This window comes from Geotrypetes seraphini, chromosome 2, assembly GCF_902459505.1.
Source record: "Geotrypetes seraphini chromosome 2, aGeoSer1.1, whole genome shotgun sequence".
NCBI classification, from domain to species: Eukaryota; Metazoa; Chordata; class Amphibia; order Gymnophiona; family Dermophiidae; genus Geotrypetes; species Geotrypetes seraphini.
In genome coordinates, this window is record NC_047085.1 from 147,635,973 (window position 1) to 147,656,381 (window position 20,409).

At 45.3% G+C, this 20,409-nt stretch overlaps 1 protein-coding gene across 4 annotated transcripts in view; it reads left to right on the forward strand.

Annotated features, from left to right (window-relative positions):
- Window positions 1–18,235, forward strand: part of LOC117355436 (myosin regulatory light chain 2, smooth muscle minor isoform) — a 53,128-nt gene extending 34,893 nt beyond the window's left edge. For all 4 annotated transcript variants that reach the window (XM_033933968.1, XM_033933967.1, XM_033933969.1 and 1 more), the window contains exons 2-4: window positions 6,784–6,984; window positions 7,102–7,263; window positions 17,756–18,235. In XM_033933968.1, coding sequence (XP_033789859.1) covers window positions 6,801–6,984; window positions 7,102–7,263; window positions 17,756–17,928 — 519 coding nt within the window. In that variant the 5' untranslated portion in view covers window positions 6,784–6,800 and the 3' untranslated portion in view covers window positions 17,929–18,235. The remainder of the gene's footprint in view (window positions 1–6,783; window positions 6,985–7,101; window positions 7,264–17,755) is intronic.
- Window positions 18,236–20,409: the final 2,174 nt, after the last annotated feature.

The window sequence follows — 20,409 nt, forward strand, 5'->3', positions numbered from 1 at the left end:
ACAGGGTATGTGTTTTGCATGGGGTAAAGCAGATTTGGCCTCCTCCATCCAGTTCTTCCACAGTGTGATATTAGTTGGTCCTTAAAGTGCTTTCTGAATTGTCTTTTGAACCTCTAAAATCGGCTTCATTAAAGGATCGCTATTTGAAGATCATGTGTATGACTGTCTTTAGGAAAACAACTAAAGTTACAGATCCATTCTGAACTTTAATGCTCAGTTTCTGAAATTACTATGAAGTCACATATTTGAACTTTAACATTTTTGGACTATTGTATTACAAATTGTTTACTGTAACAGCTTTCATTAAAACTTTTTTTGTTTCTGATAACTTCAGTCATGTTTGACAATTACACTTTTGGTAGTGATCACCTTAACCCTTTCAGGACCATAAGGATCGTAGGCCAATTTTTGTGGTTTTGACGACATTTTTATGGTAAAAAGGGCTTGCAGATGCCAAAAAATTGATTTTTATTGTGAAATATCATTATTTTTTTTAAAAAAAATCACACTTCTGGCTTATGGACAGTGTGGCAAGTGAATCTTCTCGTCAATCTGGCAACGACGCTAATGAATGAATGTCGGAACCAGTTTGTTTACATAAAGGCAGTATCATATGGAATCCGTACATATCAAATTTAGAACTGTAGACTATCCCAATCAAAATTTATAGGATTTTAAAGTTATGTGACAAATATGTCCCTTGGTCCTGAAAGGGTTAACCAGGAGGGTTTCAGAACCACATGCTCTTTCATGATAAGACCCCTACTTATCCTTTATGGACATTCTGGTATTAATATGAACTGTGCCTTCTGTTTCCTGTCAATCAGGCTGTGGTCTTTAAGCAGGAGTGGTCAAATTCATCCGAAAACTCTATAAGCTGGATATTTGTCACCTTTTTCTGCAGTAGTTAGAATTCACTTTGAATTAAGGCATTTATCAAAGTGCATCTCTTCATTTGGGGCAAGTTGGTCCATCCCCCTACCCCCCGTTTCTTTTGAACCTTAGATCGCATTTGACTAGAGCCCTGGCTATTTCCTGAGCTAAGGCATATGTAGTTACACCCAAAGATATCTATAATGTGGTGACTTGCATTATCGCTCCATTCCTTCATAAAGTGCTATAAGATTGATATCCAGACCAGAAGGGATGCAAGCTTTGGCAAGACAATAATTTAGGGGATCTTCCCTTTCCCAGAAGTATATAGCTTAGGCACACCCTGTTGGATAATAAGAAATTTTATCTTTACCTGAAAATTTCCTTTGACTCTTGCTTGAGTCCAGGACCCACCCAGGAAGATAGCAGAGTCCTGGCAGTCTTTAGCTTCATGATGCCCTTTTTCTTTTCAATATATATAGATAGGGTTTTATTTTCTTTCTTTTTTTTTATGTTCTGAGGTCTCCAGAGGTTTCCCTGATAGATTAATGGGTTCCACGGGTATGTTCCTTAGTTAATTCTTAGCTTTTACTTTAGCATACTGAGCATATTCTGGCTGCACCACCTATTAATTGATTTAATCAGAATCTTCAAGTTTCTGCTGATGGGGGGGACATAACTTTTTTCCTCAAGTCCTGCTAGACTAGTCCAGTCTGATGGGTTATCAGGTAAGGGTAGATATTTCCATTAAGGACTACCGTATTTTCACGCATATAACGCGCGCGTTATACGCGTTTTTACCTACCGCGCATACCCCTCGCGCGTTATATGCGTGAGCGCGGTATACGAAAGTTTTCAAACATAGTTCCCACCCCGCCCGACGCCCGATTCACCCCCCCAGCAGGACCACTCGCACCCCCACCCCGAACGACCACTCGCACGCGCTCCCACCCGCACCCGCATCCACGATCGGAGCAAGAGGGAGCCCAAGCCCTCTTGCCCGGCCGACTCCCCGACGTCCGATACATCCCCCCCCCCCGGCAGGACCACTCGCACCCCCACCCCGAAGGACCGCCGACTTCCCGACAATATCGGGCCAGAAGGGAGCCCAAACCCTCCTGGCCACGGCGACCCCCTAACCCCACCCCGCACTACATTACGGGCAGGAGGGATCCCAGGCCCTCCTGCCCTCGACGCAAACCCCCCTCCCCCCAACGACCGTCCCCCCCCAAGAACCTCCGACCGCCCCCCCAGCCGACCCGCGACCCCCCTGGCCGACCCCCACGACCCCCCCACCCCCCTTCCCCGTACCTTTGGAAGTTGGCCGGACAGACGGGAGCCAAACCCGCCTGTCCGGCAGGCAGCCAACGAAGGAATGAGGCCGGATTGGCCCATCCGTCCTAAAGCTCCGCCTACTGGTGGGGCCTAAGGCGCGTGGGCCAATCAGAATAGGCCCTGGAGCCTTAGGTCCCACCTGGGGGCGCGGCCTGAGGCACATGGTCGGGTTGGGCCCATGTGCCTCAGGCCGCGCCCCCAGGTGGGACCTAAGGCTCCAGGGCCTATTCTGATTGGCCCACGCGCCTTAGGCCCCACCAGTAGGCGGAGCTTTAGGACGGATGGGCCAATCCGGCCTCATTCCTTCGTTGGCTGCCTGCCGGACAGGCGGGTTTGGCTCCCGTCTGTCCGGCCAACTTCCAAAGGTACGGGGAAGGGGGGTGGGGGGGTCGTGGGGGTCGCCAGGGGGGTCGCGGGTCGGCTGGGGGAGCGGTCGGAGGTTCTTGGGGGGGGCGGTCGTTGGGGGGGAGGGGGGTTTGCGTCGAGGGCAGGAGGGCCTGGGATCCCTCCTGCCCGTAATGTAGTGCGGGGTGGGGTTAGGGGGTCGCCGTGGCCAGGAGGGTTTGGGCTCCCTTCTGGCCCAACTACCAAAGGTACGGGGAAGGGGGGTGGGGGGGTCGTGGGGGTCGCCAGGGGGGGTCGCGGGTCGGCTGGGGGAGCGGTCGGAGGTTCTTGGGGGGGGCGGTCGTTGGGGGGGAGGGGGGTTTGCGTCGAGGGCAGGAGGGCCTGGGATCCCTCCTGCCCGTAATGTAGTGCGGGGTGGGGGTAGGGGGTCGCCGTGGCCAGGAGGGTTTGGGCTCCCTCCTGGCCCGATATTGTCGGGGAGTCGGCGGTCCTTCGGGGTGGGGGTGCGAATGGTCCTGCCGGGGGGGGGATGAATCGGACGTCGGGGGGGGGGGGGGGAACGGAGAGTCGGGACAGCGCACGGAGAGGCGGGGCGGTGCACGGAAGTCAGGGGGGTGAACGGAGAGTCGGGACAGCGCACGGAAAGTCAGGGCAGTGCACGGAAGTCAGGGGGGGTGAACGGAGAGTCGGGACAGCGCACGGAAAGTCAGGGCAGTGCATGGAAGTCAGGGGGGGGTGAACGGAGAGTCGGGACAGCGCACGGAGAGGCGGGGCAGTGCACGGAAGTCAGGGGGGGGTGAACGGAGAGTCGGGACAGCGCACGGAGAGGCGGGGCAGTGCACGGAAGTCAGGGGGGTGAACGGAGAGTCGGGCAGCATGCGCGGTATAATCGTGAGCGCGTTATACCAAAGTTTTTGTGCTTATCATCGTGATTTCTGCGCGCTATACACGTGTGCGCATTTTATACGGGTGCGTGTTATTTGCGTGAAAATACGGTAGATAGTTCAAACTGTGGACCATGTAGGAGCCGTTACTCTGTGCTTCAGTGCAGGGATAGCAAGATATCATGGACTCTGTCTGAAGTTTCTCTCATGGTTGGTAACATTTGTACTTGGTTCTTGAACATATTGTCATTTTGTCAGAATAAGGTCTCATGAAATTAGAGGCATTAAAATTGCCTGAGTAAGACAGGTTGAGGGAACAAAATGTGACCAGCTGTTTGATGTATTTAACTGAGAGGGTAGAAGACAAAGAAAGGGGAGCTATGATAGCATAGACTCAAGAGTGTTGAAGGGAGAAGGGAAAAGAAGAAGACAAGTTGAGCAGCTGGTAGGAGGGGCAAGACAGGTGCTAGAGTATGGTGGGAGGTAGGTGGCTTATGTGTCCTGAATAATGAATTGGAATTCCAAGACACCATGGTACAAATCCTTTTCCCACTGATGCTCTTGTAACCTTGGGCAAATTGATACACTTGGCTAACTTTTTGCCCTGGGTTTGAGCACTAAATACTGAAATAGTCAAATTTGCTTGAGGAGTAGGAGCAGCCTTGAATAAACTGATAACTTTGCTACTTCATAACTTCATCATCTGATCATTAAGTGTTTATTTGAGATGGTGATAGACAAATGGAAGCAGCTGAAAGATTAACAGGAATAAAGGGGAGCTCTTGGAGAAAGCTGCTTATCTGATGGTAGAGGAGACTGCAGAAAGTGGTTAAGTTATTTAAATAACTTGAAATAGTTCACAAACCAGTTCTAATTCATTTGATATTCAGTCTGAAAAAATTTGACCATGTGACAAAAGTATTACCTAAAATTGCATTGGCTTCCAATTGAGGTGAGAATATTATTTGCTGGCATATGTTTTAAATTTTTACATGGGGCTCCTTTTACTAAGGTGTGCTAGCGTTTTTAGGGCACGCAGGAAATTACCGCACGCTACACTTCTAGAACTAACGCCAGCTCAATGCTGGCAATGTAGCGCACGCTATTCCATGCGTTAAAGCCCTTGCGCACCTTAGTAGAAGGAGCCCATGGTCTCTTACCTAGTTATTTTCTTGACCACTTTGAATTAGTTAATAGAAAATGCTCTACACGGGGTTCGTGGATATTTGGCTTTCCATCTATTAAGGGATGTGTTTACAAACTATTCTTTAGCAGAATTCTATCTTATCAGGCCGATATATGGGATAGAGTTTAGCTTGGTGATTTTATATTAAGTTCCAACACCTCCCAGTGATGTGCTTCAGTTTACTTGCTTGAAAACCAGCTTGCCCAATGAAAGGGTTCAGGCACTAGTGTTCAATAGCTTTGAAGCAATATCCTGTTTGACACTGTCGATGATCAAAGCATGTTTGCTGAAAAGTGCGAAAAGTACAATAATAATAACTTTATTTTTCTATACCGCCACAATCTTACGAACTAGACAGTCAGCGAATTACAGAATTCAAATAGCAAAAATACAACATATTTCTCAGAGTTATTAGTTTTAAAATGGTTTCTGATTAGGAGATAAATCTGTCAAACAGTACAGTCTTAATTTCTTTCCGAAATGCGCCATAAGTCAATCTGGCTCCATTGATGTAATTGCCTAGCCAGGTCTGCTGTTTGTCAAGTACCGTCGGTGGTTAGATAACTTCTTCAACACCCTCTCTGGAACTCCATACCAAACTATCTGTGGGAAAAAAACATCCTTAAATCAATTCAAATCAAAACTAAAAACATTTCTGTTTACCAACGCATTCGTACTGTAACTGTCCTTTATAAGGACAAAATGTCTCTCTTCTACTATGGTCTTTCCCTAGCTCTTGTTTGTCCCTTTTTGTTTTCTTTCATCTCATCATTGTAGTTCAGTGGTCTCAAACTCAAACCCTTTGCAGGGCCACATTTTGGATTTGTAGGTACTTGGAGGGCCTCAGAAAAAAAATAGTTAATGTCTTATTAAAGAAATGACAATTTTGCATGAGATAAAACTCTATAGTTTATAAATCTTTCCTTTTAGCTAAGTCTTAATAATAATATTGTAATTTATAGCTAAAGAGACACATGGTCAAGAAACTGTTTTATTTTACTTTTGTGATTATGATAAACATACCGAGGGCCTCAAAATAGTACCTGGCGGGCCACATGTGGCCCCTGGGGCGCGGGTTTGAGACTACTGTTGTAGGTCTACCCCACTTCTCTTTTGTCAGCATTCAGCTTGTTTTTTCATCTGCTTGTTGACTTAACAATCCCTACTAATTTTGTAATTTTGTGTTAACTATGGGCTCCTTTTACGAAGGTGCGCTAGCGTTTTTAGCGCATGCACCAGATTCGCACGCTTTAACATGCGCTAGCCAAAAAACCACTGCCTGCTCAAGAGGAGGTGGTAGCGGCTAGTGCGCGTGGCATTTTAGCATGCGCTATTCCACGCGTTAAGGCCCTAACGCACCTTCGTAAAAGGAGCCCTATATGTATTTTGCATAATCCTTTTTACTGATGTATATACCGTCTAAAAGTCTGATTAGGCGGTATAAGAAATTTAAAATAAAATAAAAAAATCAAGCACGTATAAATTCATGGGAAAAACTTCAGTTAGTAAAGTTTCTCCAACTTTTGTTTTCTGGACAACCCTAGACTAAACAGCTAATCCATTAAAATGTACAAATTCTTAAAAAAAAAATTTTTCCCAAACCACTTCAATGCATTTTTCTAACCATAATACCTTTTTAGTCTTCCTCTGATTTACACTAATGCATGCATTATTCTGTATGGTCAGAATGCTCAGTAGATCACCCTTTGCCAGAAGGGGTATAATTATACTGTGCTATATAGAGCAGACAAAGGGGGAATCCTGAGCCAGTCAACCATTGTCAGTCTTGGTGGCAGCCCTCTCTTCTGCTTGTAGATTTCCTATTTAGAAAGGGGTCAGGCCTTAACCAGCTTACAGCTTCATTCCGTTATAACCTTCCAACAGGTGCTGCTAAACAGAGCAGCATCTTGCATACACCACGTTAAAAATAAATAAACCCCTAGCTTTTGAATGGTATTCCTGAGTATTTAAATAATTAAATTTAAAACTTAACACTTGAGGTTTGTTTGCGGTCTGCTGAATTATATTTAAGACTTATAGATCCATACAACTGTACTTCATTTATATAGATGGCCAAGCTGTAAAATTGGAAATGTCTTTGCTGCAGAATCAATGGGATGCATCTGTAGAATATTTAGTATTTTCTTCTCTATTTTCTAGATCCTTGAACAGCCAACATGTCTAGCAAAAGGACAAAGTCTAAGACCACCAAGAAGCGCCCTCAGCGTGCGACTTCCAATGTGTTTGCTATGTTTGATCAATCTCAAATCCAGGAATTCAAAGAAGCCTTCAACATGATTGATCAGAACCGAGATGGGTTTATAGACAAGGAAGATCTGCATGATATGCTTGCCTCATTGGGTAATATTTTTTATATTTATTTCCGGAAATTACAAAGGATTTAACATATTAAGCTAATAGAAGAAACCTTTTTTCATGTGTGTAAATATTTTAAAATAATGCCGACATTCTTCTTAGGAAAGAACCCAACTGATGAGTACTTAGAAGCCATGATGAACGAGGCTCCTGGTCCTATTAACTTCACCATGTTCCTTACAATGTTTGGTGAGAAGTTGAATGGCACAGATCCAGAGGATGTGATCAGAAATGCTTTTGCTTGCTTTGATGAAGATGGGACAGGTAAGAGATGACAAATCACCTTACAAAATAATAAATACATTCTTCTCCTTTAGTCAATCCTGTTCATTCTAGAGCTCAGCACTGCCAAGTTTAATGTGTTTGCATTTCTATAATATTTCATACATCTTGTATGTGTGCTATGCAAATCATGAGGTTTTTTTAAAAATATAGTAAATCACTCTAAAATATGTTTCATAAGTAAGGTGTGACCAAATGTATATTATCAAAAAACTTCTGTCCCTTTTCCAAAAATGTTTTGTGCAGCTGAAATTGGTACAAATATGTTATGCATTACAGCTGCAGTTGTTGGTGGCCTCTGGTTTATCTTGTAGGCGAGGCTCCTTTTTCTGTAAAAAATAGGAAGCACAGGCTTAGAGAGACTTTCTCGTCATTGATTTCTTTACAAGCCAAGTAGAGTTATGCCAATGTTTCCCCAACTTTGTCCTACAGTACCCCTTTGGATCATCTCGATCTGTATCTGTTTTATTCACCCATTTGCTGGCCTGGATTAGAGAATGATGTGGGGGAAAAATTTGTCCCTGCCCCGTCCCCATGAGCTCTGTCCTCATCGCAATAATAGATAAACTGTCTGATCCCATCTGCACAAGCCTCGAATAGTTATGATTTTATATTGAACTTATTTTATTAAAATATAAAAAGAAACAATATTCTGTACAATTGTCATTTTATAAACACAAATAAGAAAGAGCAAGGATCAACAGAATTCCTGTCTCCCCTCCCATTCACAAATATCCCCTCCACTATCAAGAAAACAGAGAAAAATCAAGCTAACAGAATACTTCAGTCACACACATTGCAGTAATAGTTAGGGGAGTGTAACTAGGGCAACTGCCCCCTGGTCAAAGAAGCACGTCCTGGGCTTTGCGGTCCCCAGTTATGTCTAACACCAGCTCAGATACATATCTGATATATTCTAATCACAAAATAGAAAATAAAATTTTTTTTTCTACCTTCTGTTGTCTCGTCATTTTATTCTTCAAATCATGTTGGTCTCAGTTGCTGGTCTCTGTTTTCTTTGGTCTTCTCTTAACTCACTAGTCTCCTAACCATTTGACATTTCTTCTTTATCCATGCTCACTATCATCTTCTATCCCTCTGTATGTATTGTTCCCCATGTTCAGCATCTCTCTTCTCTGTCTCCTATGCATCCCTTTGTAGTATTTCCCCGTGCCCATCTCCCTGTCTTCATCATCTCACCATTCTAGGATCCCCTCTCCCTGTGGTACAGTATCACTCCTCTATATTCCTATGCGCCCTCCCCCCCCCCCCCCCTTCTAGCGTTCTTATTCTCACCCATATCTAGTCATCTTTTCCCTGTGTCCATATACCCTCCCATATTTGGAATTACTCCTCTGTGTCCATATACCACCCCAATGCAGCATTCCCCTTTTTGTCCCTGTTTCTATGCTCCCATCTATGCTCACTATCTCCCCTCTTTTTGTATATCTCCCTGTGTCCAGCTTCTCCCCTCTTACTCCTTTACACCAATGTGTTTCTCACACTCGGATTTCCTCCTTCCCTCGGCTATGTTCAATATTTCACTCACTCTTCCTTCATCCCCTTGGTTCAGCTTTACTCTTTCCCATCCCACTCTTCATCCCTGCAGGTCCTGCACTTCTCTCCCTTCCCTCTAGCCCCCTTCCCATGGGTCCATCACCCTTCAGCACCCGGGTGTGGGTCTGGCACCTCTCCCCTCCCCCCCCCCAGTTCTTGTCCCCTCACCACATGGGCTCAGCACAATAGAATGACACGGGGACAAATTTTTCCCTGCAAGAACTCAATTGCCCTGTCCAGGCCCTGTGAGTTTTGTTCCTGTCCCATTCCTGTAAGCTCTGCCTTAACCACAGAAGCCTCTAACACAGCGGTCTCAAACACGCGGCCCACGGGCCGCATGCGGCTCTCCAGGTGCTATTTTGCGGCCCACAGTCTGGACGCGATCAAAACAGCATTTCTCTTGCCCCTTCCTTTCCTTTTGGAGCAGCAGCGTGTCTGGCCGGCTCAGTCGATCGTTCCGTCAAAGCCGCAGGTTGGCGGCTTCTCGCGCTATCCACTCCTGCATCGGAAGCCTCTCTGATGTCGCAACATCAGAGAGGCTTCAGACGCAGGCGCGAAACTCGCGAGGAGCCGCCACCCGCAGCTTTGAACAGAACAATCAACTGAGCTGGCCAGACACGCTGCTGCTCCACAAGGAAGAGAACGGAAGGGGGAAGGGGAAAGATAAATGCTTCTGCTGCATAGGAAAGGGGGACCCTAGAGAAATGCTGCTGCTGCTGCTATACAAGAAAAGGGAGAGGGAGGGAAAGGGGAAGAGAGATGTTTCTGCTGCACAGGAAAGGGGGAAGGGAAATGCTGCTTCTATTGCTGCTGCACCCAATTGGTGAAAGATAGGGAAGGAAGGAGGAGGAAGACAAGGGAGAGGAGAGGAACAAGAGAAGCCAAGTTCATGGGAGGGAGGGAAGGAAAGGAGATATCAGACCATGGAGGGGGAGGGAGAGATGCCAGGGCATGGGGGAAGGGAAGGAGACAGATGCCAGACCAGGGGAAAGGAAGGAAGGAGGGAGGGAGAGAAAGAAAGGAAAGAGATGCCAGACCATGGAAATAGGACGGAAGAAGAGAGAGATAGGAAGGGAAGGTAAGACATGGAAACGTAGATTTTGAAAAGAAAGCAGAAAAATTGAACATTAAGCTAATGCCAAAGATGGATGCAATTACTGAATTACGTTCAGGGATATTGTTCGACAAACACTAGGTCAGAAAGAGTCAAAATCCAAAAAACATATAACTGACCATGTAAATAAGACAAGCCTTTGAAGGGTGATCAAGAAATATTGTATAAAATTACTCAGAGATGTGAAACTCTGAAAGGAAGGCTACAAAACCTCCATTGGGTAAAGAGTTTACCTTCCAGTCATTTTTATTCTATAAAAATGTTTTTTGATCACGACCTGGAAAGGCTAAAGAGTTCAAACTGTTTCAAAAGTTCAAAATAACTGGTTTGTTCTTGTTGTTAATATCATGCAAATGTCACTGCATACTTAATGAAAAAATCTACTTAGCTGTTAAATAAGGAGTGAGGGGGTCACAACATGGCCCCGTTTCGTTCCCTGCTTCAGGGGACCCGATGTAAGCTGGTTCAGATTGAATCCTAGTTGATACTAATGCTGGAATAGCATAACTGTGTGACTTGCAAACAAACGCATCATAGCTGGGGAGTCAAAAAGATAACTTCTTGAGATTCAGACCACCAGGATGGGGTAAATTTTGTCCCCGTGTCATTCTCTACCCAGCACCCCTTTCCCTGCCCTCCTCCCCCAATCCCCAGACCAGGTCCAGCACCTGTCTTCCTTCCCTTAAGCTCCAGCTGGTCCAATAGCCCAAGCAACTTCTCCCCCCTTCGCGGGTGCAGCAACAGCCCCCCCCCCTTTGAGGATGCAGCAGCAATCCCATCCTCCTAATCGAGTCTGGCAGCCCCTGGACTTCTCATTTCATGGATCCAACAGTTCCCCGGTGCCTCCTCGGCGCACACTCTCGCTGCTGGGAGCAGAGTCTCGGCGAGTGTCTGGTCTGGCTTCAGGGCATGTCTCGCAAGGAGCAGAGTCTTTGCCCATGCCACCTTTGGAACCGATACCCTCGATGCATGGCTTGCCTGGCCCAGACCCTTCCTCCGCGATGCCGGGCCTCAAAACTTGGGGAGCGCCTCGGGGGGCCTCGCCTCAGCCTCTGATGCTTCGATACACAGCCTCCAGTCCCATCTACTCGGTGGCTGCCTCGTCTGGGCGTCGCTCGCCTCGTCGCTCGAGGCCTGCTTCTCGACACAGCTCCGGTCGTCGATCGAGGCATTCATCGAGACACACCTCGCCTCGTCGGAAGCAACCTTTCCAGGAGTTTTCTCCGGAATACTCGCCCCCTCCTCCTATGCCGGAACTCGAGGACTGCGGGGGTTCGTTCTCTCCGTGCCGGTCCTCGGCATCGGCGGACCAGGCCGCCTCATCTTCTTCGAGCCCGCCTCGAGGCCCGGCTCTGGCAGACCAGTTGTCATTCTCGTCCTTCCTGAGGCAGATGGTGGATCTGGATATCATCCTGGATTCGGGTTCCAAGTTCGAAGGAGTATCTGGAGACGATGCATCTTCCTCAACCTCCTGCCGAGTCTCTACGCCTGCCTCTACACAAGCTTCTGGATCAGACTTTCATGAGATGCTTCGAGACCCCATACTCCATCCCGGCGGTCCCGGGGAAGTTGGAGGCTCGATACCGCACGGTGCACCATAAGGGCTTCGACGGGGCTCAGCTCTCGCACCAGTCTCTCTTGGTTGAATCCTCTCTGAAGCGGTCTCATCCCTCCCAGGTCTATGCTTCCACTCCTCCTGGCCGGGAGGGCAAAACCATGGACAGATTTGGTAGGCGCATCTACCAGAACTCGATGATAGCTTCTCGAGTCCTGAATTACAGCTTTCATTTTGCAACCTACTTTGAGTTTTTTCTATCCATTCTTCAAAAGTTTTTACCCTATCTGGACTCTCAGGCTCGCTTCGAGTACTCGGAGGTGCTGGCATCATTGTCCCAACTCTGCCTGCAGATGATGCAATCGTCTTACGACGCTTTTGAGCTCTCGGCCAGAGCGGCTGCTTGTTCGGTGGCCATGAGACGCTTGGCGTGGCTTCGCACCATTGATATGGAACCGAATCTCCAGGACAGGCTAGCGAACGTTCCCTATGCGGGAGCGGACCTTTTTGACAAGTCCATCGAGGCGGCGATGGAGAAGCTGTCCAAACATGAGAAATCTTTTCAATCTATTCTCCGCCAGAAGCCCAAGCCTGCTATCTCTCGTTCGTCTCGTCCTCCTATGATTTATCAAAGGCGCTACCCGCCAAAGCAGGCTCCCGCCATTCGGCCGCCAGTAAAGAGGCAGCATCAGCAGAAGCCCCAGCAAAAACCTCAGCCTTTTACTGTCCCTAAGGCTCCCCAGCCTTTTTGACTGTCTCGTAGGGAGCATAACTTCCATCGTTCTGCCCTCCCCACTTTTTCCCTTCAGAGGTTGTCTCCATCATTTTTACCATCGATGGACGATTATTACCACCGACCTCTGGGTCCTTTCCATCGTAAGAGAGGGATACTCTCTTCAGTTCCATCATGTTCCTCCGGAACATCCTCCAAGAGAGTATCCTTCCAACTTAACCCAGACCGCCCTTCTTCTTCGGGAAGCTCAGGCTTTGCTCCGGCTTCGGGCCTTCGAACCGGTCCCTGTGGACCAACAGAACAAGGGTTTTTATTCCCGGTACTTCCTTGTCCCGAAGAAGACGGGCGACTTGCGTCCTATTTTGGACCACAGGGTGCTCAACAAGTTCCTGGTCAGGGAGAAGTTTCACATGTTGACCCTGGCTTCCCTCTATCCCCTCCTCGAGCAGAACGACTGGTTATGCTCCCTGGATCTCAAGGAGGCCTACACTCATATTCCCATCCATCCGGCCTCCCGTCAATACCTCAGATTTCGGGTGGGACACCTTCATCTTCAGTACAGAGTGCTCCCTTTCGGCCTAGCTTCATCTCCCAGAGTCTTCACCAAATGCCTGGTTCTGGTGGCCGCAGCACTCAGGAACCATGGTCTGCAGGTGTTTCCCTACCTCGACGACTGGCTCATCAAGGATTCCACGTCTCAGGGGGCCGTCCGGGCCACTCAGAGGACAATCTGGTTTCTGCAGAGTCTGGGATTCGAAATTAATTTTCCCAAATCCCATCTTCAACCTTCACAGTCTCTCCCCTTCATTGGAGCTGTTCTGGATACTATTCAAATCAGGGCGTTCCTTCCTCCTCAGCGCCTGGCGGCTCTTCTTCATCTTTGTCACTCGGTCTCTTCTCGTCCGTCCATCTCGGTGAGACACATGATGGTGCTCCTGGGCCACATGGCCTCTACAGTTCACGTGACGCCTTTTGCCAGACTTCACCTGCGGATTCCTCAGTGGACCCTGGCTTCTCAATGGTCGCAGATCTCCGACCCTCTGACTCGTCACATTCAGGTCACTCCTGCTCTGCTGCAGTCGCTTCGCTAGTGGATGCTCTCTTCCAATCTTTCCAGAGATTTGCTGTTTCACATGCCTACCCATCAGAAGGTCCTCACGACTGACTCCTCGACCTATGCTTGGGGGGCTCATCTGGACGGGCTCCGCTCCCAGGGCTATTGGCCGAGTGTGGATCGTCTGTGCCATATCAATCTCCTGGAACTCAGGGAGATTTTCAATGCTCTCACTGCTTTCCAGCATCTACTTCACGACATGGTGGTCCTTATTCGTACGGACAATCAGGTCGCCATGTATTATGTCAACAAGCAGGGAGGCACGGGATCGGCCTCCCTCTGTCAGGAAGCTCTGAAAGTTTGGGATTGAGCAATTCGCCACAACACCTTCCTCAAAGCTGTCTACATTCAGGGGGCGGACAACTTGAGTCGTCTTCTACAGCCTCACGAATGGACCCTTCATCAAATCTTCTCCCTGTGGGGGACGCCTCAGATAGACCTCTTTGCAGCTCCCCACAACTTCAAACTGCCTCAGTTCTGCTCCAGGATCTACACTCCTCATCGTCTCGAGGCAGATGCTTTTCTTCTGGACTGGGGGGAATCTCTTTCTGTATGCGTTTTCCTCCGTTTCCTCTTATTCAAAAGACTCTGGTCAAGCTCAAGTTCGACCAGGCCACCATGATTCTGATTGCTCCTCGGTGGCCCAGACAACCTTGGTATTCCCTCCTTCTGCAACTCAGCTGCAGGGAGCCCTTCCTTCTGCCAGTGTTTCCATCTCTGCTTACGCAGGATCAGGGATCCCTGCTTCATCCCAACCTGCAGTCGCTACACCTGACAGCTTGGTTCCTCTCAGCGTAACTTCCCTTCAGTTTTCTCCAGCTGTGTGGGATGTTTTGGAAGCTTCAAGGAAGCCAGCTACTATGCAATGCTATTCCCAGAAATGGACTAGATTCTCTACTTGGTGTTTTTCTCATCACAAGGAACCTCAACATGCCTCCTTGTCCACTGTTTTGGACTACCTTTTGCACCTGTCTCATTCTGGTCTCAAGTCTACATCGATCAGAGTCCATCTTAGTGCAATTGCTGCTTTCCACCAGCCTCTTCAGGGGAAACCTCTTTCTGCACATCCTGTGGTTTCAGATTCATGAAAGGACTTTTCCATGTCAATCCTCCCCTCAAACTGCCTCCAGTGGTTTGGGACCTCAATGTTGTTCTTTCTCAGCTTATGAAGCCTCCATTTGAACCTCTTAACAAGGCTCCTCTGAAATTTCTCACTTGGAAAGTGGTGCTTCTCGTTGGCCTCACTTCTGCCCGTCGAATGAGTGAACTTCAAACATTGGTTGCGGATCCGCCCTTTACAGTGTTTCATCATGACAAGGTGGTCCTTCACACTCATCCCAAATTCCTCCCCAAGGTGGTCTCGGAATTTCATCTGAATCAATCCATTGTTCTTCCTGTGTTTTTTCCGAAGCCGCATTCTCATCCTGGAGAATCAGCTCTTCACACTCTGGACTGTAAGCGTGCTTTGGCTTTCTACCTGGAACGCACTAAGCCTCAAAGAACTGCTCCTTAACTTTTCATTTCCTTTGATCCGAACAAGTTGGGACGCCCTATCTCTAAGCGCACCATCTCCAACTGGATGGCGGCTTGTATCTCTTTCTGCTATGCCCAGGCTGGATTACCCCTTCACAGTAAAGTCACAGCCCATAAGGTCAGAGCAATGGCAGCCTCTGTAGCTTTCCTCAGATCGACTCCGATTGAGGAGATTTGTAAGGCTGCCACTTGGTCCTCTGTTCATACCTTCACCTCACACTATTGTCTGGATATCTTCTCCAGACGGGATGGACAGTTTGGCCAAACAGTGTTACAAAATTTATTCTCCTAAGTTGCCAACTCTCCCACCATCCCATTGTGGTTAGCTTGGAGGTCACCCACTAGTGAGAATACCTGCCTGCTTGTCCTGGGATAAAGCAATGTTACTTACTGTAACAGTTGTTATCCAGGGACGGCAGGCAGCTATTCTCACGTCCCACCCACCTCCCCTGGGTTGGCTTCTCTGCTAGCTATCTGAACTGAGGAGACACGCCCGGTGCATCGGGCGCACTCGTGCAGGCACTCGTGCATGCACGGTGTGGACAACTCGAAACTTCTAAAAGTTTCTACAAGCAAGTATATTTGTGAGATGGCCGCATCAGGACTCCGTTGGATGACGTCACCCACTAGTGAGAATAGCTGCCTGCTGTCCCTGGATAACAACTGTTATGGTAAGTAACATTGCTTTCTTGTAAGTTCCTGGACCAGTTGCTCCAAGAAGCAGTCATTTATGACGTCTAGGAATTTTACCTCCCTTGCACTCCCTTAAGTAACATTTATCCTGTCAATATTGGGGTAATTGAAATCATCCATTCTACTGCACGTGTCTTCATCTGTCATCTCATTCTGTCCCTGGGGACAGTAGTATAACCCTACCTGTATATTCCTTCTCTTCACACATGGAATTTCTATCCATATGGATGCCACACTGCTGTAGAGGTATCTGTCATGCACAATGTTTATTTAGTTTGATTCAATTCCCTCATTAGGGATGTTCCTTGTCCTGTCTGTCCAAATTAGATTGTAAGCTCTTCTGAGCAGGGACCATCTACTGAATGTTAAATGTACAGCACTGTATACACCTTTCATCATTGTAGAAAATTATATAAGTAGTAGTGCACAATTCAGAAAACAAAAAGCACATTCTAACTGAATGCAAGGACTGAACTTTCTGAAAGATTACAATAAAGACCAATGCATTTCTCAAACTTATTTTCTAAAATATATAAACTTCATTTCATTCTAATGTTGCCCTTATAATACTATAAGCTAACTAGTACTTGTTCTTAACCCATCACTGCAGGTTCTTATCTCCTGGAATCTAGCTTCTGCAGGCCACTTGTTTGATTAGAATGCTGCATCTTCATCATATTCAAGAGATTGAAAATTCTTTAGAATTGCCCAGATAGTACGAATATCTAAGCCATAATATATATAACTTAATGAGACCATATTTAGTCTCCAAGCAAAATAGCATCCATGCATGGACTGCAACTAATGAAAACAGAAACTAGCCACAGTGACTGAATATGCACCACATTTAGTGTGACAGCTGATGTCGTATCTCCACGGAGAATCCACAATGGAGCTTATGCCACAGTTACAGACTTAAATGTCAAACTTTTATATCAAAAATATTCAATTGGAGCATTCTATTTACCATATAAACTACTATACAAGATCATAACTGCATTATTTGAAATTGTATAACATTTTAAAAAAAATGCAAAAAGTATCGTTTCCCTCTCTCAATTACCTTAGTTAGCTCTTGCATTCTAATGATGTATTCAGGAGAGGCACGATCCCCAGTTGCTTTTGCCCTTGTTGGCTCTACTCTCAAAATGACTTCTATCATCTCTTGCGGCAAGAAGTGATATCTGCTCTGCCCTCAAAATGGCTGCCAAGGGCAGGAGCAATTGGGGATCACCTTTGCCCTGAATACACCACTAGACCACCAAGGATTGTAAGATAGACCTGAGGGAAGCACCTATAGGTGGGCAGAGGGGGAGACTCTATTTCTTTTTGGAAGGAGGAAGACCAATGAGACAAAGCACAAATTTTTGACTTCCACTGAAAACACATGGTCTGTTTCAGCTGGAACTATGGCCAGAATAGAAACTGGGCAGGAAAAAAAATATTTTGGAACCAATTTCAACATTATAATTGAAACAAAAATTCAGTTAGCCTGTACTCTGTGAAACATGCAGATCACCTCCTCTGCCTCTTCAGGAGAGGCACTGCATCCATATCTCAGATTTCTTATCACAAGCATTTAAATGACTTTTCTAGGCTCTTGCGTTGTACTATTAACAAGCAAGGAATCTGCTGTCCAGCGATATAAATTGTGACCGGGTTCATTCCTAAGACATGATTTCAAAAGGTTTAGTGCTTGGCAAAAATTTACACCAGAACTGACATGGTGGCTGGTTCCAGGAAAATATGCAAGACTAAACAAATTCTTCAAGGAAATGCATCAAAACCTGGCTGTACACTGCCTTGGGTGAATGTCTTTATAAAGGTTGTTAATAAATCCCAATAAATGATTTTTTAAAAAAATTTTTGTAGAGCTTTCTGCAGATTTAAAGGAAGGCCAAGTAACAAATTTTTTGATCATAGATGGCTCCTTTACCATAGATGTACATGTGTGTGTTATAAAAATTTACACAGGAGGAGGAATACAATCTGGAAACAAGGAAACAATCTTGAATAAACTTTTTTTTTTTTTTTTTTTTTTAACAGTTACGTTTAAAAAAAAAAAATAAAAAGCTACATAAAAACATGTATCCCTTTTAACATGTAGATTTTGAAAAAATTTGGGTGTCCATCAAAGCTCACTACCCTCAATTTTTCTTTTTTTGTCATTTATAGGTTTCATCCAAGAAGATTACTTGAGAGAACTGCTGACTACTATGGGAGACCGATTTACAGATGAGGAAGTTGATGAGCTGTTCAGGGAGGCACCAATTGACAAGAAAGGCAATTTCAATTACATAGAATTTACACGCATTCTGAAACATGGAGCAAAGGATAAGGATGACTGAACAAAAATCCAGATGTGCAAATCTCAACTATTTACGTTAATTACTCAGTTTCTTTTCCTGATAAACTTGTTGCATGCATTTTAGCTCTGCGGTTTTTGCCTTTCTCCATATTTATGGATTTATTGCAGACTGCCCTGGCATATTACCTGTGTAATCAGCTTGGGGGGAAAATGGGGCTATAGTTCTATTATGTAATGCAAGAGTTGAGGAAACAAGATGATATGTGAAAATCCAGGAACATTCTGGTTAAGCAAGATATTTACATTTTTATAACAAACATTTTTGGAATAAAGAATTATAAATCAAACTGGTTCAGGAAACATTCTTGCAAACAATACAAATATTGTCTGAGGCCCATTTTTCCAGATGTGCTGAGAGAATTGTGTTTGGGTGAAACATAGCTGCTTGGTATTTTTTTGTGGAGAAAAACAGGGTTTAGCAATGGGATGGGATACTATTAGTTTCAGTTTGATTGTTTAATCAAGCTGAATCGTAAGTAGTAGCAAGTGTGACACAATTTCCATCCAGCAGCTTGTGCATTTCTGAGGGAAATATTGCCAACTTTACCCCATCTTCACAGTATCCAAAGCATTTGCCAACTTTGAAAAGTAGAAGTGTCTGTCCACTCACACACATTTTGGTTCATCCTGGATCAGCCATGCTCTTAGCAATACAGTAAACCTCCAGCTCTTGCACTTGGGCTACCTAATAAGTCTCTAGGAACAATGAAGTTTACATTTTAAAATTTATTAAAGGGCTACAAATAATTAAAAAAAAATAAATCAATAATTCAAGAAGGCATCTAATATTTCCTGAGCAAAAATAAACTCTTGGTTAAAGTTGTAGAGGTGTGGAAGAAGAGGGTTCAGCTATAAGTATCTGTACAGACACTATGTAATATTTTTTTAGTTCAAGTATTTTTATTAATTTTATATGATAATTTACAAGATATACAGATATTATCTAGGACAAAAAAAACAATCCAACTGTACAAATCATGGGTGATATATACAAAAAAAAATCACAGTAAGTTTGGGCAGGGCTCCAGATTTTAAGGAATGAGCTGGTGTAGATATCACAATTTTGATAGCAAGCTTACACACACACACAAAAAAAAACCCTAAGATGCCAGACTCTGCACACAGTAAAACACTACAGAAATAGAAAGAAATGGCTTTCTTCCTGAACAGTGCAAAATACAGAAATGGCAAATGTAAATACTCAACACTGATATATTTCAATCACTAATTTAAAAATTAAACATTTTCCTATCCTTTTTTGTTGCAGTTTATTTTTCTGATCATATTTTTTCCAGTCTCTGGTTGTACTTCTTGCTGTCTGTGCTCTTAACTCTGTTTCCAGGGCCTCCTTATCCATTTGCTCTTTCTTTACTCTCCTTTACTTTTTGCTCTCATCCATCTTTGGCATCTAATTTTTCTTTTTTAAATACTCAGTTTCTTCCATTGTTCTGCATTCTTAAATCTATGTACCTTCTATCTCCATCTCCTCCCTCTACTTCTCTTGCATCCAACATCAGTAGTAGTATCCCTGTCTGTTCCCTATATCCAGCAATGCCCCTCTTATCGAATATTGCTAAATCTTGGGTTTTGGCCAGGTACTAGTGACCTGGATTGGCCACCATGAGAACGGGCTACTGGGCTTGATGGAGCATTGGTCTGACCCAGTAAGGCTATTCTTATGTTATCCCTCAGTAAACACTCTTTCCCCCCACACCACCATGTCCAGGTTCTCCCTTTTTCTTTTCATCTTCAATCTGCGGTAAGCAACCCTGCTGCCTCTCACCTTAGGCTGTTCCTGTGTACATTGCTCCCCCTGCTAATTCTGTGCTGATCTTTCTTTTTTGCTTTCCTCCGTTACCTCCCCACTTCATAAATATGGTATGCCTGCCTGACTCACAGCTCAGGGGTCTTACAATCATCTTTCCAGTAGCAATAAAGCAGGACGCTCTCTTGCTAATCAAAGGGACCCTATCTCTTCAGTAACATTTGTTGATGCTTGGGTGAGACACTTAAGAATAAAGAGCTTGGCAGAATTGCTGCTGGGAATATGATTGATTGTAAGACTTTTGGAGAGGGAGGGATACTGGACTTGTGTAGTGGGGACAGGGAAAGTTCAGATTTGATGATACTTGTTCTTCAATACAAAGCCTGCAGCCTCAATGCAATATAAGTAAAAATTTAGGACCGTGGGCTACCCAAGAGATCTGCGAGGGTTGCCATGGCTTTCAGGCTTTGCATTGAAGAGCACTGCTATAGACAATAGTGATTTCTACCATGAAGACAAGACAAGCAATAGACATTTTATTTTTAAAAAGGAAAATGGATACTACAGAAATTAGAAAATAAAACTAAAAAGGAGCAGTTGTATGTGGTGTGGATGTTTCTAAAGTTTTGTTTTCTTTTTAAAGTCCAGATAAAACACTTTAGGTTAGGCCCAGTATCGTTTTATGGTAATGTGTTG